This window comes from Equus quagga, chromosome 12 (genome assembly GCF_021613505.1).
Source record: "Equus quagga isolate Etosha38 chromosome 12, UCLA_HA_Equagga_1.0, whole genome shotgun sequence".
Classification (NCBI taxonomy): domain Eukaryota; kingdom Metazoa; phylum Chordata; class Mammalia; order Perissodactyla; family Equidae; genus Equus; species Equus quagga.
In genome coordinates, this window is record NC_060278.1 from 5,768,232 (window position 1) to 5,790,749 (window position 22,518).

Here is a 22,518-nt window from a genome sequence, read left to right on the forward strand (position 1 = left end):
TTAAAAAGTCTTAGTTCTCTAGTTTTCTGCTATAGAAGATCAGAAACTGTAGAGAGAAGCAAACTGATCTCTTCATGCTCACTCAGAGCCAACAGCCCCTGAGGAAGAAGCTAGAAAACACTGGTACAAAAAGCAGCAGCACGGACCACAGACGAGGGTGAGAAAAACAGGCCTGTATGCCTCATCCTCTCCCAAGGTCACGTTGGATATCTGATGCCCCTAACAACAACTGAGTAATCAAGGCAAAACTCAGTCATATTTGACATGCTGTTTAATAGGAGGCCAACAGGCAATACATTTAAAATCACATAGATTAAAAGAATTTAAATAGAATGTTTGTTGCATAAACACATAGAGTAAGACCCCTAATCACTCAAGGTCCAACTTTACTTTTCTTTTTTAGTAGATTAGCCCTGAGCCAACATCCACTGCCAATCCTCCTCTTTTGCTGAGGAAGACTGGCCCTGAGCTAACATCCATGGCCATTGTGCTCTATTTTATATGTGGGACACCTGCCACAGCATGACTTGATGAGCCGTGCATAGGTCCACGCCCAGGATCAGAACCGGAGAACCCCGGGCCGCCAAAGCAGAGTATGTGAACTTAACTGCTGCACCACTGGGTCAGCCCCCAGCTTTACTTTAAATGCTGCCTGCTGAGGACAGCTGTGCCCTGTGCTGGGCACCTGGGCATTCTGCTCAAACATGTCTCTTTCAGTCCTTTACGAAACAAACTTTTACTGAGGGTCTCTGACAGCAGGTCCTATGCTGGGGCCCTGAGGGTACGAAGAGAAAGACAGTTCTGGCCCTTGAGGTGTCCCAGGCTGGGGGAAGAAATGACTGGTCATCAATTACCCAACAGTGTGCCAAGGGCAGGCATTTCTTACTGCTGTGATACCAGAGGACCACACCTGTGAGGCACGGCAGAGCTGACATGTTGTTTTTGTTTTTAACAAATACACGTATTTAATAAATAACTGTATCTACACAATTCATTTTCGTGGAATATCCCATTTTCCAATACCAATCAAAAACATCTCGCGCAGCCTGTTTGATGACGTGATGACACGCATGCTCACCGGTGTGGGGGCTGGCGGGGTCTGTGGCCCGCATGTATCGGGGTGTGTCTTCCTCCAGTAGGCGGTGAGTCACTAACCCCGTGCAGCTCTGCAAGAGGATGGGCTGAGTGTCGGCTTCAATTCCTTCTAAGCGCCTGGCAATTCTTTCTTTTCTGTGCAAGACACCAAAAAGGGCATAGTGAACAACGAAAATCAATTCCAAGGGAAAACTGAATACAGGATGCGCTCCTACTTCCTAATTACGTACAATAAATATCTTACCTTTTCATTTCTGAGAATTCTTTCCTCTTTGGTTCAAAGATTTTTCTTAATTCTGCAACTAAAATAAAACAAAAAAGAATAAAATGATAGTCCCATATTTAGTAGTCATGCATTCATTTTATTCATTCATGCAACATATATTTATTGAACTCATATTTCTGTTCCTGGCTTCCACACAAATGAGAGATACAAAACTGACACCGTTCCTGTTTTCCAGGAGATTGTCTTCTATGGGGAGAAGCAGATGCCAAATGAGAAGCATGTACACACACACGCACATCATATGTTTGGCTTAAGAAGTAAAACCATGAGAGTAAGAGATGGAGTAATAGCAGCGGGTTCTACTTCATCCTGGGGAGTCAGAGGAGGCCTGAACAGTAAGATCTCTCTAGCAAGGGGAAATCTATTTTTAACTGTTATTAGGTTTAAAAAAGCATTTTAAGATTTTCATTATGGAAAACTTCACACATTTGCAGAAGTAGAGCTAGTCCCAGGAAGACCTACATGCCCATCAGCAGGTGGCAACCACCACGACTCAGGACACTCCTATCTCATAACCTGTAAATATCTCTAACTACCTGGTTGGGTTTCCAGCGGCACCTACTGCAGCATAGCCGGATGGTAACCACAGGTCAGACTAACACAGCTCCTGAGCCTCCCCTTACAGGCGTGCACTAGAGGGAAGTGCTAACAGTTGTTTCTCTGCTACAGTTTAGGTGGATGGCGGATGAAGTAATTACCCTAATTCTGGCAACACTGGATGAGCAGACAAATGTTTTGCTGAGGTTGGTAAGGACTCATGTGATACTGACTACAAGGATATTACTAAGATGCCAAATAGTTGTTTCTTTGGAGAAATGGCCAAATTTGGTGGAGAATAAAGGACTCTCTTCTGGCCTCCCCCTCAATCATGTGAATTCATAAGGGCTCATCTGAGTGGTTCCTATTGAGGCCCCAGGAATGGGTGGGGGAAGGAGAGGATTTGCTGACAGCCCCAGGGTCCAGGAAACGTTTTGAAAGCCTGAGTCCAAGAAGAAACTCGAAGGAGGGGGTATGAATACATGGAATTTAAGTTTCACTGCTTCAGTTTCCATTTTATTTTTTCGAAGTAGTCATTTTTAGTAATGAGTCAAAATCGCACACACACACAGGGCTTTCATATTGTCCTTTGTGTTCAGAGATACAACCTTGTATTTATTATGTATTTATATATATTTTTAAATGATAGCCACCTTAAAATTTCAGTTGGCTTGACTTTTTTAAAGATAGTTGGCCTCAGAAAAATCTCTCTCAACTAGCCATCCCAGGAAGCAGAGCAGCCGGCGGCCGAGGCGTGCTTGCTGTGCAGTGTCAATTAAATTCCTATTTGGAAGAAAAGGGTATAAGGATAATGGCGCATACTGCACCGGCCTTTTGAGGAAGCTTGGCCAGTAATGGTTTCCCAGTTAGCAAATTAGCTCTAGCGAGATTGTGGTGATAAAAATTTAATGACTGGCAGTATATATTTTGAAAACATTTTCAAGGATGATATAAACCAAAGGATATCAATTAATTATTTAAGCCCCAAAGAAGAGAATGGGGCTGGTATTTTTCATAAGACCACTTAAGCTAATGAAATCAAATTCCAAGCGCTCTGAAAGGTATGTCTTAAATCCATGCTTCAAACCCCTACCTGAGGAATAGCCTATATTATTGGGGTCCTGAGTGGCATAATAAGCCTTTTCTTCTCCAAAATTATTTCAGCTAGGTATGCTGTGGTCTGAATGCTTATGGGCCCCCAAATTCATATGTTGCAATCCTAACACCGAAAGTGATGCTGTTAGGAGGTGGGACCTTCGGAGGTGATTAGGCTCCACCCTCATGACTGGAATTAGCGTCCTTACAAAAGAGGCCCCACAGAGCTCCCTAGCCCTTCCTCCACCTGAGGATACGAGAAGACGGCACTGCGCAACTGCAAGAGGTTCCTCACCAGGACCTGACCACGCTGGCACTCTAATCTCAGACTTGCAGCCTCTAGAACTGTGAGCAATACGTTTCTGTTGTTTATAAGCCACTCAGTCTACGGTATTTTGTTAAAGCAGTCCGAACAGAATAAGACAGAGTAAGCATAAAAATATTAATGTAACACACACAGAGTGGCATATAACTTCTATTGGGAAAAGTTAAAATGCACTTTTTTTTTTGAGGAACATTAGCTCTGAGCTAACATCCACTGCCAATCCTCCACTTTTTGCTGAGGAAGACTGGCCCTGAGGTAACATCTACTTTATATGTGGGACGCCTGCCACATCATGGCTTGATAAGTGGTGCTAAGTCCATGCCCAGGATCCAAACCAGTGAACCCCAGGCTGCCAAAGCATAGCACGAGACCTTAACTGCTCCGCCACTGGGGCGGCCCCTAAGATACACTTTTTTGTCCTAATTTAAGACTGAAAAATCACTTTTCATTTCATTAAACTTTAAAAATTTTCTATAAAAATTATGTAACTAAAGACATTAAAAAGAATTTCTAGCAGTACAGTGAAAAAGCTAAGTGACAAGTTGCTTCCTGATATTCTTTTTTCCCATCTTCTAGAAGGAAAGATCAACTAATTGGGAGACTATGTAAATGTCCCACAACACAACTATCCTTTCCTACTGCCATTACCCCTCCACTTCAATATTCTATAAGGACTAAGATAACATGATACGGGGGCAGGCTGACGGTCAGAATAGTCATTCATCACAGAAACTGAACCCCCAGAAGCCTGGGACGGGGAGAGGAAAGAGAAGGACAGGGTGGACAAGCAAAGTTATCCCACTGTCCACGGTGCTCTCTGTCCCTTTCTGGACAACATAGGCTGGGCAGCCACCAGTGAACACTGTCATCTGATCGCCGTGCACTGCTGGGTATAAGAAGTCTTAGGATAGCATTGAGCAGACATCCAGTGCCCCTCTTCAGGGTCACAGACTCAGAATGCTGGCTCTGGAAGAGATCACAGATCACCATTGGGGCGCTAATGCCTTTTGAGTGGGCAATGTCTTTGCTGCTGGCCCTGCACTGCAGGCTGTTGAGTCTACCTAGCTGTCCCACTCAATGCCAAATCACTCCCACTGCTATGACACAAAAATGCTCCCATATGTTTCCAAAGTCCCCTCCTAGGGAGGGTGTTGTCCTGGCCTGAGAACCGTCGATCCCAGGACAAAGATTTCAAATAGGCAGCTTGTTCCCTGGCCATCCATACCCTAGGTTACACCAATGACAGACACCACTAGGCCATCACTGCACTCCTCAATCAAGCTCACATTCAAACCCAAAACTATTTCAAGCCTATAATCTTACAGTCCACTCTGAGCATTTACTGAGGAATGAAATGAGGTCATGTATCAAACTAAATGTATCAGTGAGCTTATTAATTCTTAGTGCAAATCTATAATGAATCTTTTAGAACAATAAATTACCAGTCTATTCTTTCTAATAAATATATTTTTAATCACCAAGATTTGCCTCATTCCTATAGAGAGGAGATTGTAGGGGAAAGAAATGATGTGGAAGACAAAATGAAGTAACAGACAGACATCTTGAGTCAGACTCCTTTCTTCAAGTCAATAATTTAAAAGTAAAATTAGTAAAACAAACATGTAATATAATTACTCTAGTATATCTGTCCCATGGGAAAACACTTGTGTTGTATAAAAGAGAACGATGTTGTATTTGAATTGCTGATGTGTATGTGTACTTTTTTCGTCCCTTCCCAGGACAAAAATTTCATACGAGTACTTGTAATCCTCATTGGGCCCTCCCATTGAATTTTGGTCAGGTTTATTATAAAGGATTGAGAAAAAGTTAATACTAGGAAATTGCAGAAGTCACCCGTGGTGTGGAAATCTATGCTGTCTCTCCAGTGTTTCTTTATGGAGACTCCCAACAGTTCCACCCCAGGTGTCTTCTGATTGATGGTCTTGAACAGTTTATCATTATTTATGATCTACCAAGCAAAGCTTTCTTTCCTTTAAAAGTTTTATATAATTTCAGACTTACAGAAAAATTAAAAGACATCATTTATATGTTAAGACTTTACTCCATTTGGTTTATTTTTCTCTTTTCCTCTCTCTACATGTGTATTTCGGTATGTATACACAGGCACTCATGTTTACACAGTGATTTTTCTGAACCATTTAAGAGTAAGTTGCAGCAGGATGCTTTATCTCTAAATTCTTCAGTGCATACTTCCTAAAAATAAGGAATAAGAATGTTTTCTAAAATTAGATTCAACAGCTATAATTCAATTGATTGCATGCTGTGCCATATGTGTATAATTCATAAATGGTTCAGATAATAGTAATACCAGTCAGTCATCCTGCCATCCTGCTATAAACAAGCACAGCTGATCTAACTTCTGTGATGATAAATCTTATGCTTTGCTTTCAAGTACATTAAGACTTTCACATATACTAAATTATCCCTTATTATAGCTGCTGGTTTAGTCTGCTGCCCTTGTCTGAGCAATATGCATTCCATGAGTCTGTTTCTTTAGTTATTTCTAATGGGAGTTGGTTGGTCATTTTCCAAGAACGGCAACTTAAGGACATTTGACATCAGGGCTATAATACTTTAAAAAAAGTTACTTAACTGCCTAATATACTTTGTAATAACATATAATACCAATCCTCAGGATAATTTGGGCTGCTAGGCACTTTTCTTGGAAAACACAGTTTCTTCAATTAGCTCTGAGAAATAGGCTTTCTGGTAAAGTTATTGTTGGGTTCAGTCCTCAAACCTGAATACAGTAGAATCTTCCAAAGAAATATAAGTGACGGGGGGACTGCCAAGAACACCTCTCCCCCCTCCTGCATGTGACAACCTGAGAGCAGACGCCAGATCTAGAATATTCTGAATACGGCTCTTACTTCCCACAGGAGTGATGCATTTTTACTTTTACACTTGAATGGCAGCCACTAATATAAATACAAGCAGCTTATAAAATAAGTAGTTACAAAACTAGAGGAATAAGGAGGAGGGGTGATGGCTAAGAAGTGTGGGGTTTCTTTTTTGGCTAATGAAAATGTTCTAAAATTGACTGTGGTGACAGATGCACAACTCAGCGAATATACTAAAAGCCACTAAATCGTATACTTTAAATGGATGAATTGTATGGTATATGACTTACATGTCAATAAAGGTGTTTAAAAAAGTAGAGTAATAATTTGGTCTATTTCATAGTTCCTAATTGGAAAATCTACTTTAATACAAGAATCTTTACATAGGTAAAGGTTTTGAATCCCTTGATTACTTGTTTGTGAGACACTGTTAAAGGAAGTCTTTTAGAGAAACACCAATAATCATTTTAAATTCTCAATTTCACAGAAGAATCCCTCACTAAACAAACAGAAACTTCTGTAAACTTATAAACAACATAAATCTCTATGCCATTAAAACAGCCATAATCAATTCCTATTTCTAACATTAGCTAGCCAGTCAAGAGCTGATAAAATCATTAACACATCTGTTAAGATGGAAAAATGAAAAGCTTGCCAATAACACATGGGTCTTTCCAAACGCGCTTGCCCAAATTCACAAAGGGCAAAGATTGTGAAGCTAGACTATAGGGAATTGAGATGAAATTCAGGGAAGGTGGGATTCTGATACTTTGTAAGCATGTTTCAAAGATCTTGTTAATTTAGAAACATAAATCTGGTTAATACATAAATTTACCATCTTTGATTTGTGAACATTATGTTTTAACTAGTAAAACTGGTTAATAAGCTTACGTGTTTTTAAGTTTTGTTATATATGGAGTTACAAGTTGTTGAACGTTAAGAAAACTAGCATCTCATATTGTTTGTAATTTTTCTGATCCAATATTGTCTACAGTATGATTTATCAACAAAAGGAACTGGGGGAGAGAGAGGAAGAGGGAAGCAACTTTTGCTATAGAGAACTCTGCCTCATCAGTCAAATCTTCTAAGCGATTGCTAAAAATCAGTTTGTTCATTCTTATACTTTGTTTTGATCATCTTCACAGATTGTTTAAGTTTGGCTCAGATTAAATTGAGTTTCTTTGCCTTTCAAAAAGAGTCTTAAAAAATGGGAGGACCCTTCCATTTCACACCTGGTCCACACACTCATCCAGGTGGGAACCCTCCACAGCATCTGTCCTACTCTTGACAGGGGTGGACGTCCTTCCTTGAACAGCTAATGAGCAGAGCTGATGAGACCACGATGCAGTTCATTTCACTGCTAGGTGCTAGGAACTATGAGAATTTTCTTTCTCATATGAAATCCCACTTACTGCCTTGTAAGGCTACACATTATTCTTATTTTTAGCCTCTAGAGCAACATACAATAAGCCTACATTTCAGTTGACAGTTTTGTAAGTACTTGAAAACTGAAAAATGTCCCCGTTCAAGTTTTCTCTACCAGGCCAAGTCCCTGGAGTCCTTCCAATCTCCATCCTTGTCAGGCTCCATCTGGGTGCATCACCCATTCAACTTCTCAGGATGGACGCCAAGTTGTCAGTGGGCCTTTTAAACTGGATGTAGTTTCTACTTAAAGAATACTTCTTCTGGCCTAATTTTTGGGGGGCTTGATCTCGTGGTTTTTTTCCTCTTTTGGAGTAGAAAAAAAATCTGACCTTCCACCAAACCTGTTTCTTCTGAAGAGAGGGCGACACAGCTCCAGATGAAGACACTTTGTGAGCTGGTACTACCCTGTGCTAGCGTTATACTTGGTGGAAACAAAGATCAGGCAACGTTCACATCATTTCACAGGTAAAACTAGGGGTGGTCGGCTGATAGCAGATGCAAGTATTTTACTGCACGAGCATCTTTACCATGAAAATACTAATTCACCAACTGTGTGAGTACCCACTGGGGGAAGAAGAGAAACAATGAAGATACAGCCTGTGCTGGTAGCCTAGCGAATAGCCCAGTAGGGAGCTACAAGATAGTAAGTGTAAATGCTATGAACACTGGAAAGCATCAGAGGCTGGAGGGATAGGACGGGGTAGGTGGAGAAGAAATGGGCATATGAGTGGAGCTCACTGCCCTTGGAGAAGATGAAGGTAGGAAAGAGATGAGGGAGGTTGATTCCAGGAACCTTCTCTCATCCTGTCCGCCCAGCCTCCAGTGAAAATGAAGATGCTTAAATGAAAGGGAAAGAACATGCAGAAAAGTGAGGATTACAAATCCAAGAAGAAAGAGACTTCAGTTGAGGTTAATTCTTAGATAAGGGAGAAAATGACACAAAGGAAAGTAGAAGCTAGAGGTTAGTGAAAGTTCCTCAAAGAAAATCCGACAACACAATGCTTACATGCTTGGAACACTGTTCAATCATTTAGAAGAAGTCTTACCTTTAGGAAGTGCAGTTAAAAGCTTAGCATCGATTCCTCTTTTGTGGTTAGCAAATTGTTCTTTATCTTCAAGCAAGAACTCTTTCTGAAAGCTAAAAGTTATTCCATTAATAAAACGTTTAAGGTCAATTTCAGTCAAGATATATTTTGTTAAGCAAAAAAAAGCAAAACATAAAAATTATGCTACTGTTATACATGGTTAAACATGTACATGTAGATTACAAGTAAAAAGTTGTATTTGGGAGAGTTAATTGGTAGTTTTCTTTTCATTTATTTATAATTACATTAATATGATTCTTTTATGCAACTAAATAATTACATCTGCATAGGCAGGGGCTGTGGCGTAGGGTGGTCAAAACACGGCTGAACTGGGAGTCGCAGGCCTTGGATCAGACTGACAACTCTTCTAGAGCCACCAGTAGATGGATGGCTGGGATAATCACTTAACCTTTCTGTGCTACAAGCTCTTCCTCTCAGAAAATCAACAACTTGTCTAGATGATCTACATGCTTTCCTCCACTGGTGAGATTATACTGAAGTAACAAACGCCTTCCAACAACCAGGAAATCAAGGCATGGTGAAGAGGTCTACGAGGCTCATGAAAACCTTCTTGAGAAAAAAAGAAGAAACAAAAAGGGAGAAGAATAAAGGAATTGAGCCCTTGCTATGTATGTTTCTTCTATACTAAGCATATCCCAGGTATTACCTGAATGATCTTCACCAGCCCCTAGGAGGTATGAACTTCTCAGAGCTGTGCTGGTAAATGTTTAACACCCGGCTCCCTCCTCTTGACTGACCCCCTCACCCCCAAACATGCCTGCTTTGCAGTATTTTCTGGTAGTGTAAATACTCTCACCATGGCCAATTTCAAGCTACCCACAGACTCACTGAATTCAGAGTTGAACGAGAGATGCATGCTCACTCTATGAGTCAGCTCCAGCACACCACTGCAACTATTACTATCCTCGGTGTGCAGATTAGGAAACTGTTACATGCTTTGCCCAAGGACACGTATTTGGCAAAAATAGTGCACGAAATTCAAATCTAGCTCCTGCTCCAATACTAGGCACAGTTGCCCCAAGACTGCTGGACACACAACTCCGTGGTCTTCCATGGGAATGTGCCTGGAGTTGAGCATGACAGACAGAGCTGCTGCCTCGTAGGAAGAAAACAAATCTAGGACGACGGGAAACTAATATTCCCCAATGATATGAGCACCTCCAGAGAGGGGAACAATGGGCCTGAAAGCACACTCAGTGCAAAGCTGACCTTCACCGGCAGTGGTGCTCTGTTTGTGTCTCGGCCCTGCAGGGCTACAGTTCCACAGAAGCCCAACAAGAGACTGAGGAAGGTGCTGTGCATACTCTGTAAGTGGGACACACGAGGAATCTATATCCCATATATGCAGGCATACGTCACCTTCTTGCGCTTTGCTTTATTGCGCTTTGCAGATATTATATTTTTTACAAATTGAAGGTTTGTGGCAACCCTGCGTTGAGCAGGTCTATTGGCACCAATTTTCCAACAGCATTTGCTCACTCCATGTCTCTGTGTCACATTTTGGTAATTCTTGCAATATTTCAAACTTTTTCATTATTATTATATTTGTTGTGATCTGTGATCATTGATCTCTGATGATACTACTGTAATTATTTTGGGGTGCCGTGAGCCATGCCCACATAAGATAGTGAACTTAATTGATAAATGTTGTGTGTGTCCTGGCTGCACCGACTGGCCATTGCCCTGTCTCTCCCTCTCCTCAGGCTTCCCTATTCCCTGAGATACAAAAATATTGAAATTAAGCCAATTAATAAACTTACAATGGCCTCCAAGTGTTCAAGTGAAACAAAGAGTCACATGTCTCTCACTTTAAATCAAAAGTTACTAATGATTAAGCTTATGAGGAAGGCATGTCCAAAGCCGAGACAGGCTGAAAGCTGGGCGTCTCACACCAAACAGCAAGTTGTGAATGCAAAGGAAAAGCTCTTGAAGGAAATTAAAAGTATTACTCCAGTAAACACACGAATGATAAAACAGCCTTAGGGCCCTTAAGAATTAGCCTAAATCTACTCTGCCTGTGCTCTGCAAATAGAACAACAAAGGCTGGATGACAGCGCATCTGTTTACAACATGGTTTACTGAGTATTTTAAGCACATTGTTGAGACCTACTGCTCAGAAAAAAAGATTCCTTTCCAAATATGACTGCTCACTGACAATGCACCTGGTCACCCCAGAGCTCTGATGGAGGTGTACAGCAAGATCAATGTTGTTCTCATGTCTGCTAACGCAACATCCATTCTGCAGCCCATGGCTCAAGGAGTAATTTCAACTTTCAAGTCCTACGATTTAAGAAATACTTTTCGTAAGGCTACAGCTGCCATAGACAGTGATTCCTCTGATGGATCTCGGCAAAGTTGATTGAAAACCTTCTTGAAAGGGTTTACCATTCTAGATGCCATTAAGAACATTCATGATTCATGGGAAGAAGTTGATTCCAACCCTCATGGGTGACTTCGAGAGGTTCGAGACTTCAGTGGAGGAAGTAACTGCAGATGTGGTGGAAACAGCAAGAGAACTAGAACAAGAAGTGCAGCCTGAAGATGTGACTGAATTGCTGCAATCTCATGATCAAACTTTAACACATGAGGAGTTGCTTCTTACGGATGAGCAAAGAAAGTGGCTTCTTGAGATGGAATCTACTCCTGGTAAAGATGCTATAAAGATTGTTAAAATGACAACAAAGGGTTTAGAATATGACAAACTTAGTTGATATTTGTGAATGAGTAACTCCTTCTGATCATCTTATGGCTGATGAAACACTTACAGATACCCCAAAGAGCCCTAACACGACCCCCTGTCACTTTTCTGAGTCAGAGGCTCCAGAGCAGCATTACTGGCAGGGCCCATTCCTACCTCACACGATTGGTAACTCCAGAGCACCAACCTCCAGGACTGTGCTCTCCCTCATTGGTCATCCTCTCAAGGACGACAAGTCCCTGCCCGGACATCCTCTGCAGGTTCTGGTGGGTTGCCACAGCTCAACCAAAAAGTATGATCCTATATTTGAGCATGAAACCATCCCTCCATATAGAATTAAAGTAAATGCTACACTCTTAATTTTTTTTGAATTATAATTTAAAAAGTTTCTAATATTAAGAAGCACCTTTTGTATTTTTTACCACCTATCTTCATCACCTCTGAAATAGTGCTCACTCTTTATGACTAATTTTTTCATACTTTGCCCTCCTTCCCCCTGCTTCAATAATCTAAGAAGGAATCGCTCCTTGTTTCCATGATAATTTTTCTTAATGTGTCCCATTAACCTACTTAAATGCTCCACAGTAGCAACAAGGGGAAATTTGATTAAAGTGAGAGCAGCATATTCTGCAGTTGTCACCTTCCATCTTTTACAAAACGTGGGCTATACTGTTGCAGTGACTGCTCAGCGCCTACGCTGTGAAATGCTCCCCTACAATCTGCTCACTCTTCCATGCAAGTTTAAACTACAAGATACGGGAGGAGAGAATCCATCACCTCACATTTTCACCTCGGCTGTCTGGTTGACTTAGATTTCTTCTATCTCCAGCCCATTTTACACTTAGGATCACGGCAAGGGAGCCATAATAGGTACACATGAAATAATACCCACAGTTTTAGAAGAGCTGTGTCCCTCTCAGTCCCTCCCCACTGAAGTGTCTGACCCTCCTATTTCATGCTTTTTCCTATCCTCCTCGCATAAGCAATGCCTGTCTCCCCTTCCTTTTCTTCCTTTTTCTTAGTCACTAATTAGCTGTATTATAGCTAAACCAACCTGGGGCACATTGGGAACTAAGCTGCTATGGTCTGAATGTTTGTGCCCCACCCCCTCAATTCATATGATCAAATTCTAACCCCTAAAGGTGATGGTATTAGAAGGTGGGGCCTTTGGAAGGTGACTAAGTCATGAGGGTGGAGCCCTCATGAATGAGATTAAGGCCCTTATAAAAGAACCCCAAAGAGCTCCCCAGCCCCTTCTGCCAACTGAGGACACAAGAAGTTGGCAGTCTGCAACCCGGAAGAGGGCCCTCACCCCGCCACTGCTGGCACCCTGATCTCAGACTTCCAGCCTCCAGGACTGTGAGAAAAACATTTCTGTTGTTTATAAGCCACCCACTCTATGGGTGGCTTGTTACAGCAGCCTGAACGAACTAAGACCTAAGTCTTAGATTCTCTTGAAATATGGCAAAGATGAGAAATATGGGAGACTGTGTCAAGTACTACAAAAGTAAGATTTCATGAGTCAAATAAGATACCCTTACTGATGACCCTGGCTCATTGCTGCCCTAGTTTACCTGATACTAAGACGTGGATGGAATTCACAAAGCTTTATCCCATCTCTGTGTTCACAAGATCAACTCTGCCATTTTCAAATGCAGAGCCAGACTTAGCCTGACAGGGACAGTGGTTAGACAACTGTTTATTCCAGTGCTATTGAAATGCAAATGATTTTGGGTGAAGAAACAATGTCGTACATAATACATCAGGAACAAGAGATCTGATGGAACGAGGGTGCTGGGGGCTGGGTCTTTCTAGCGTAATGAAGTGCAGGTTGAGATCCACACTTCCATGTGTAAGGGACAATGACTGTGCCTCCATTGAAAATCTCAAAATTGATTAGGGACAGCGATCAACTAAGAGGCACCTGAGATACAGCTATCGTTTGGGCACAAACTTTTAATTTTTACGTTATCTTATATTAATGATGACGTACGACAGAATTTTTGCACATTGGGTAAATCCAACTAGCACCCATAATATCCTGCAGCCAAGGGAATTGAAGTGCAGAAAGGTTAAGAGACCAGGCATCAGGAACTCACATGGACAGATGGGTGGATGGGTGGAGGGACGGAAGCAGGGAGGAAAGGAAAGAATGAAGGATGGAAGGAAGGGTGGAAGGAAGGGAGAGAGGGAGGAGGAACAAGGCTAAACCCTTTCTTAAAAAATCAAAAGCTCCCTTGCTTGATGGACAGACTGCAAAAGGACATCCCAAGCTTAGAGGTAGGTAGGAGAAAGAAAAGACAATAGCCCTTTACAAGTTTGCAGCTACAGAGATACCAACATCCCGTTCTGCAACCAGTGCAACAACAGCATGAAATACAAACAGAATCTGTGCTCGGCTGAATGCACTGTGAAGTGGGCTTGCTTCATATGTTTTAATAAACCAAACTCAGGGGAGAAAACATATTGCCAAACATTTAACCTTATGAATTAGGAATTTAGGAGAATAATTTTAAAAGCTACTACAAATCTTCAAAACTTAAGATTCCTTGAGCTAAGACCGCTTTACCTTGGAACTTTTCTTTGACGTGGAAATCCAATGAAGCTTAAGTTTTTCTTGTTGAAATCTAAGGGGAAAGAAATAACGTAACATTGAAATAGCTACACGACAACAAGTTAAAGCAAGTTAAAAAAAAAAAATAATGGGACAAAAATTCTTCGAAGTCCCTTCGAACACATGATTTAAGAAAAAGGAAATCATTAACCAATAAAAAATACGAATGAAAAAATGACACCTTCTAAGAATTAAATTCCACAACATACATTTTACACAGGCAAGTTTTTTTGTTTTCCTCTTGTGAAAAGTAGCCAACTCCGGGGGGAAAAAAACCAAAAATTCCGACACGGCTCAATGCTATCATTTAAATTCATTACGGCTATAAGAATAACTCAAAGCCATTAAATATTGAATAACACAGTTAGAGACTCAGGAGGAAAAAATTAAACAATTAAATGTTGCAAGTCCTCACTGCCTGATATATTAGAGATGCCTTTAAAGAACGCCTGCGGGTGGGGCAGCTGATGAAGAGCAGGGGAGCACTTCATTGCCTTCTTCAAAACCTAAACAATCACAACACACCAAATTAACCACTTATTTATTTTTGAAGGTAAGCTATATATTACATAAAGACAGCTGGTAACAATCCTATAGAGCAAAAACACACATCCCAAGTGAACTGGTTAATCAAAACCAGGCACAGACACATTTAGAATCAGTCTAATGGCAAGTAATCTGATTTACCGCTTTTGGCATGGTAACCATTTGTCCACCAAGAAAACCACAAGTAGACCACTTACAGAAACTTCTTCCCCTAAGGAAGTGCCTTTTACTGTTTAATATTTGGGGGCAGAAGCCCAGGAAAAGTAGGGACAAAATATACCCAGATGCTGACATGTCATTTCCCATCAAAATACAGCCTGAATCCTGGAATTTGGAAATTCCGACCAACTAGAGAAATACAACAAAATGAAAGGCATAATGCCGATTAGACATTGAGGCTTTTCTCCTAATTACATAAATATCTTGTTATGTATTTAAAAAAGAAAACTCAGTCCAAAAAGGTACCAAATTGTAGAAGAAAATTCCTGAATCTGAGGGCTGAATTGTTCAAATCGCTTCCTAATAGTGCATTTGTGCTAGAAAATACTTTCATATAGAGTGGCTGAATTTCAAACTGATATTCAAAATAACCTCAGCATTTCATTTTTGTTCAGTTAGTGAACTGAATCTGTGAGACCACTTCAGTAGTTACATTGAAAGCATACATTTTCCTCTGGGCATGAGAGGAAGCCACTACAAAGGCATTTTGTTCCAAACTGTCTCACATCTTCATCGCTGCCTACTGGAAATAATTTAGTACATATAGCACTTGGTTTAGGAAATATTTTAGTGAAAGCACAGCACACCCAGAACTTGATCCAAAGTTTGGGTATTTCAATTTAATTTGCAATTTTTCCTAAGGAAAGGCTTTAGTAGCTTAGCAGCACCTTCAACTTACAACAGAAAAAACTTCACGTTTTCCTGCAATCACAAGATAATTTATAAACTCAATTAGATATTTAAAGTGTCCTCTGAGAAAATTGTATAACCAACTGGACACAGGAGAATACAAGATACAATGGAGGATGAAGGTATTCATTATGTTACAAAATAAAGACATAAGCGTATTTTCTATTCCTCTTGCCTTACCTTGTTTCTCCGAGAATTTGAATGCTCCCACATAGCTGGACATCCCTGGGCTTCTGAACATGGTTGCACGTGTAACGTTCAGTAACACAGCCTTCCCTACAGCTACCTCTCAACCAGCCACGGTCCTCCGCCCGTCTAAGCAAAACTGGGTTGAGGTTTCCACAGTGCGGGGCCAGAGCAGAGAGGCACTTGTGTCCCTGAGAGCACGTAGACGCAAAGCAGGGACTGCAGGCTGGAACAGCTCAAACCCCGTAAGCAGATTACAAGCAGAAATTAGGCCTGTGGATGCTGAAGCAGACTGGATCCCAGTGATGGGGCCGTTACGATGCTTCAAAGCAATGGCCGGATCACAACTTATGCTTCAGCTAAGTAGACACTGCTGCAACCTCACCATGATCGGGGGAGTCAAAAACAACTCCTCCTTTCCCTAAAAACAAACAAACAAACAGAAGAAAACCCTACAGAGACTCTCCAAGTACTGAGAAGAAGGGACGCTGCCTAACTATTCCCAGGCTGCTCTGAGTCTGCCTTGGCTAAGTTAAATGAAATATTTTAGCTAACAGGGAGCCAAAACCCCATAGTTGAGAGTTAAGATTTATGAACAACATATGAGTGAAATTGTGGGAAAAGAAAAAGCAAATATTACTAGAGGGTCAAAAATTTTAATCTGAGACAGAAACTCTTAAGTATTACCTACTTGACTACCTCCTATTTTATTATTATTTTTTAAAAGACAATTTTTTTAGAGTAGGTTTGGGTTTACTACAAAACTGAGAGGAAAGTATAGAGATTTCTCATATTCTCCTCTCACATGCGCAGCCTCCCCCATCACCATCCCCCATCGGAGTGGTACATCTGTTACCAAGGATGAACCTAGACGGACACGTCACAATCACCCACAGCCCACAGTTTCCCTTTGGGTTCACTCTTGGTGTTCTACATTCTATGGGTTTGGATAAATGTATAATGACATGTATCCATCATTATATCGTACAGAGTATTGTCACTGCCCTAAAAATCCTCTGTGCTCTGCCTGTTCATCCTTTCCCTTCTCCCCCAACCCCTGACAACTACTTATCTTTTTACGTCTCCGTAGTTCTGCCTTTTCCAGAATGTCATACAGTTGGAATCATACAGTATACAGCCTTTTAAAATTGGCTTCTTCCACTTAGTAATATGAACTTAAGGATCCTCCATGTCTTTTCATGGCTTGATGGCTCATTTCTTTTTTAGCGCTGAATAATATTCCATTGTCTGGATGGACCACAGTTTATGCATTCACCTACTGAAAGACAGCTTGGTTCCTTCCCAGTTTTGGCAATTATGAATAACGCTGCTATAAATATCCATTGCAGGTTTTTGTGTGGCTATAGTCTTTCAATTCTTTGGGGTAAATACCAAAGAGTGTGATTGCTGGATCACATGGTAAGAATATGTTTAGTTTTTTAAGAAACTGCCAAACTGTCTACCAGAGTGGCCATATCATTTTGCATTCTCACAGCAATGAATGAGAGTTCCTGTTGCTCCACATCCTTGCCAACATTGGGTGGTGTCATTTTAACAGGTGTGTAGTGGTGTCTTACTGTTGTTTTAATTTGCATTTCCCTGATGACATATGATATGGAGCATCTTTCCATATACTTCCTTGCCATCTGTATATCTTCTTTGGTGAGGTATCTGATTGCATCTTAGGCTCATTTTTTATTCAGTTGTTTGTTTTCTTATTGTTGAATTTTAAAAGTTCTCTGTATATTTTGGAAAATAGTCCTCTCTTCAATATGTTTTTTGCAAATATTTTCTCCCAGTCTGTGGCTTTTCTAATTCTCTTGATATGTGTTTTGCAGAACAAAAGTTTTTAATTTTAATGAAGTCCAGCTTATCAATTATTTCTTTCATGGGTCATGTCTTTGGTGTTCTATCTAAAAAGGCATCACCATACCCAAGATCATCAAGGTTTTCTCCTATGTTATCTTCTAGGAGTTTGATAGTTTTGTGTTTTACATTTAGGTTTATGATTCATTTTAAAGTAATTTTTGTGAAGGGAGTAAGGTTTGTGTCTAGATTCATTTTCATGCAAGTGGATGTCCAGTTGTTCCAGCACCATGTGTTGAAGAGACCATCTTTGCTCCTTTGTACTGCTCATGAGTCTTTGCTCCAGCAAACCGCAACTCCCTGTACTGGCCTGTCTGTCTCTCCAATCTTAGGAGCAGCAGTTTGTCCTGTAACCTCTACTGTCTTACAGACTCCAGAAGAGTTGTTGATTTTTCAGTCTGTTCAGCTTTTCACTTGTTGTTGGGATGAAGTGGTGACTTCCAAGCTCCTTACATGCAGAACCGGAAATCCTAGAGTCTCTCATTTATTTTTAACTGCAACATGTAGTTGCTGGACCCAAGCAGGGATAACACAATTCCAAGAAAAATATGTAACAATCAGAGACTGGCAATTTTACAGCTAAAAGGAACATTAAAGAGAACCTAGGAAAATCATCTTATTTATAAGATGAAGAAAGAGATGGCTAGAGAAGTAACTTGTTCATGGGTAGACACTTGGTTAGTGACTGGGCCATAGGATGTTTGGGAGGTGGGATCAAGGCCATGATTCGCCCCCACCTACTCACACCGGGTGGCAGGGACCCTGAGTTTGCCCATCTTTGTATGCTTAGCACTGAACACTGTACAAGCTGCTTAGCCGGTCTGCAGTGAATGTTTGCTGAATGACCACAGGAAATAATGTAATAATCTTCTCTAAAGACTAGAGATCACATTCTAAAATGATTTTCATTGATTTTATATCTTGCTTTCAAACCAGATCAACTTAAATTGATTTCTGAACTACAAACGAACTTCACTTGAAAAGAATTACATGCCAAATTAATTAAAGCACATCAACAGAAGGTATATCAGTACTGGTTACTACATGGGTCAGTGGTAGCAACCGGCATTTTCTCTACACTACTGGTTACTCCAACTTCTATAAAATTGGGAGGAAATATGGAGAATAGGGCAGTTTAAAAAAACTCAGCAAGGAACAACGTAAGTGCTGTGGGTAAGTGTCATGGAAACTTTATTGTCCGGTCATGGCTAACAAGGACAAAGAGGAAAAAGGAGGCATTGGAAGGAGAATAGGAAGGGTAGGAAATTGTGGAAGCAACTGATTCTGGAAATGAACAATTAGATGGGATAAAATAATAGTTATGTGTATAAATAATCCTTTATAAATAACAGAATTTATAAAACAGTACCACTTGCTCATGCACCATTTACATTCCTGAAAATGACTTTCCTTATAGAATACTCAGAATTATCCTAAGTGAATCTAAATGTTTCTTTTTAATTATTATTAAGGAATAAATTTAGTTTATATTTTTAAAATGAAATTCCAATACAGAATAAAAAGAATTTGGATATTCTCTTTAAGTTGGTAATGGGATCTTACTAGAATGACTTGCCCTACCCATCAATTATGATACAAATACACTTAAATATGGCTTAATTGTTGAAAAGAAAAGCACAAAATTCTTTATTAAACTATGAATATGCAATTTAACCTCCTATTTAAGTATCCTGTCCACATAAAACCAGAAAGGACTAAGAAGAAATCTACATTTTACATTGGTAGAAAGTAGCTATGAAATTTTTTTATTTACTCTCCAATAATTAGAAATCATAACAATAATAATATAATTAATAAAATAATTATATAATTAATCACTATTATTTTAGGCTGGCTCATTCAAACAGGGGAGCTACAAAATAGACAGACATTTCCTGACATCATTTTGTAGTTTAACATATTTCATTTATCTACAGAGAAAATTTTAAGTTGTGGTTGTGATTTTCTTAAATTTCAGGGAGAAGACATCTTAATCTAAAACAGTGATGGTGCTGCATTCCTTTTCCAACAAGATCACTTAACCACCAGCTCAGCACAAAGAAAGGAGACGTGCCAAATTACGTGCTACTTAGTGTTACTTAGAAACACTAATTTTTACCAACTCCAAGGCCCTACGGTCTTCAATATTTAGAAGCAAAACTTTATGGAAGGAAATATTTTATTGGATGTGTTTGAAGTTTTAATCCTTAAATAAAAAGAAATAAAGCAAATGTTTAAGTTGCCTGTAGATGGGCATGCAAACATGCTTTAGTGGAAGGGGCATAAATGTGTGACTGAGAGAGGAGGAGTGCGGTCACTAGGATAGGCATGACCATGTCACATCCTGATAGATGGATGGTGGCTGGAGAAGAACTGGATGACCAAAAAGGATCTATGAATGGGCCACTGAGATGCTGACATCCCAAAGTGGAATCATTGGGACAACTGAATCAGGCCTTGGTAAATCCAAAACCGCGGATTCTGGGAAAATTGGAGCTAAAGGGGTCTTTCTGATCATCTGGTCTTCACTTGGCAAAATGTTAGACAGCTCCCTCAAGGTCACATAGCTTAAGGTGTGGCAGCGCCAAGCTAGAAATCCATATCCTCTCACTCTCCCCAAGACAAATCTCACATTCCTGATCAGCCTGGACACAAAATGACTGGGGCCATTGCTGTAAACTTGTCCTGGGTTGAGGTCACAGGGTCTCCCAGCCCTGTAGCCCACATGGGCTTAACTGGTAAAGGGGTCTGACCCCAGGAGGAGGAGTCCAGACAGCTCTGGTTGCTTCTTATAAAAATCGTATTTCTTGGTCTAGTTTTGCTTCCATAGATGTTCCTCAAAACAAGGGCTGACTCCACATATAGTAACTAGGGCATATCTGAGACCCTAAGGCAAAGACAGAAGTCACTGTGCCTGGTAGGGGGTGGGCATCATGAAAAAAAGAAAGCAACTGCCTATGATTCTTCCTTCCCTTTCCAAGGCCCCCAGCTTATCAGACACAGACAAGACAAGGATGTTACTATCGACTTGGAAGAGTGTAGGAAACAAGGACTCAGTAATTCTGCTTCCAGAAATGTACCCAAGGAAATTACTATGAATGAGTACAAGGATGTTTGCCACAGTTTTGTTTATAAATGTACAAAACAGGAACCAGCCCTCATAGGGGAACATATGGAAGAATGGGTAAATAAATTACACAAGAAAACTAGGTTTGAAATAATTAGTGATTTGGAGAGTTTTTCATGATATGTCATATTGAGACACACACATACACCTTATCAGAGAGACAGGGAACAGACCGAAATATTAATTATCTCACAACTCAGAGATAACTCTGTTCATGTTTTTCCCTCTCTTTTCCAAAGTTTCCACAATAAGCCAAATTACTTCTATGTTTATCAAAACAATTAAGTACAAATAAAGATGAAGGTAATAGGTCCTCTTGAAATCCCAAGGCTTACATTTGGACGAAAAATCCAGGAGAAAATCATGAATGGAATTGTGCCCACAGAGCTACGGCACATCACCAACCCGCTTATGTCTTCTACATGGATTTCTTGGCTACAAATTGAGGAGCTGATCCAGACAATCGCCAAAGTACTTGACAAAATGCAGCACAGTGTTTCTCAAACTTGATCAGGTGGGCCGTTCTCACAAGGAAGTGCCTGGATCCACTCCCTCTGCTAACCAACACTGAATTCATCTGTTAAGCCCCTTTAGAGATTTCTTTTCTGTCAATACTTTATTTTTCCTGCTCAAAAACCTTAAGTGTCTCCTAGCTAAGGATTGTAAAGACTTGAGGGGCAACATCTGAGACACTCTGGGCCTGTTCCTCACACATGGCCTGGCTCAGAACAAGGCCTTATAAATACTGGGAGAATGAGTGAATCCAGCAAGCAAGTAAGCAGACACACAATGCATTCTGTTCTTCCTCATTCTTAGATTCCGCCTCCTTCTCAGCCAACTCTATTTCTTAAACAGGTGGCAAAAGGAAAAGTATCACCACTCTTTCCTTGAGACTCCTACTGAAGTCTTCTTGCCTTTCCTAAAATGTGAAGTGATGATGTGGAACATAAATATTTGTGTGCAGGGGAGAAATAGTGAGAAAATGTTAAGGAATCCCCAGGGACATCATGTAACGGGAAAAACAGGGAGATGATTCCTGGGGTCCAATTGTGGACAATGTCGGTAACAGTCCAGGTAAGAAGGGTCACCTCCTAAATTGCCAAGGTCAAAAGATAAGGTGTTAGATGACAAAGGATGAAGGTATTAAACCCTCAGGGAATGTGCAGTGCAGTTCACAGCTGTGGCTCAGGATTCCACGGAGGCTATATTGAGGAGCTGGTCCTCCTGTCAGTTGTTCTGGCTGAAAACACTCATGCACCCCTGTAACACGAGTGGCAGCTGTGCTTTGGGGGCCATCATCAGGGAGGAGAAAACGAAAACAAAGCCAATGAAAAGAGAAACAGTTGAATACCCCGATTGGCAACAGTCATTTTCTACCACAGCTGGTGTGATGATGTAAAGAACAGGATAAGACCTGGACTCTTACTGACTTATCACCATGGGGTGGGTACAATAATAAGTGCTCTGGGACATTAAACTCCTGTAGTCCCTTCAAAGCCTGCAGGGAGATCCTATTATTATTCCCAACTGCAGATGAGAAAACTGAGATACGGTGTGAATCTAGGATAAATACTCAAGCCTAGATTGACCACTTAAAATGTATCTCTGAAAGTGAAACAACCATGCCCTGGTCAGCCAAAACAAAATCAAAGAGATAAATAAGAAGGCGAGGTCATGACTAAATGAGAGAATGTATGTGGACGCACTCTAAATACTGGGGTGCGTGATTTAATTGATGCATGGATCTCCATATTGAGAAGAGAGATAGGTCTCCGGCACACTCCTGCTGAGGCCTGTGACATCATCTTGCATTTCTTTATTGTGCTTCCTGAATAGCAGCTG

The 22,518-nt window shown here is 40.6% G+C and overlaps 1 protein-coding gene across 18 annotated transcripts in view; it reads right to left on the reverse strand.

Moving 5' to 3' along the window:
- The window catches only part of SVIL (supervillin), a 221,387-nt gene that overhangs the window by 83,156 nt on the left and 115,713 nt on the right, over positions 1 to 22,518 (reverse strand). For 12 of the 18 annotated variants that reach the window (XM_046679785.1, XM_046679784.1, XM_046679782.1 and 9 more), the window contains exons 1-5: positions 15,678 to 15,753; positions 13,998 to 14,055; positions 8,671 to 8,762; positions 1,340 to 1,397; positions 1,079 to 1,230 (exon numbers count right to left, since the gene is read on the reverse strand). In XM_046679785.1, coding sequence (XP_046535741.1) covers positions 1,079 to 1,230; positions 1,340 to 1,397; positions 8,671 to 8,762; positions 13,998 to 14,055; positions 15,678 to 15,738 — 421 coding nt within the window. In that variant the 5' untranslated portion in view covers positions 15,739 to 15,753. Of the gene's footprint in view, positions 1 to 1,078; positions 1,231 to 1,339; positions 1,398 to 8,670; positions 8,763 to 13,997; positions 14,056 to 15,677; positions 15,754 to 22,518 lie in introns of those variants that run through there. The other 6 variants (XM_046679777.1, XM_046679778.1, XM_046679783.1 and 3 more) reach the window with 2 other exon arrangements.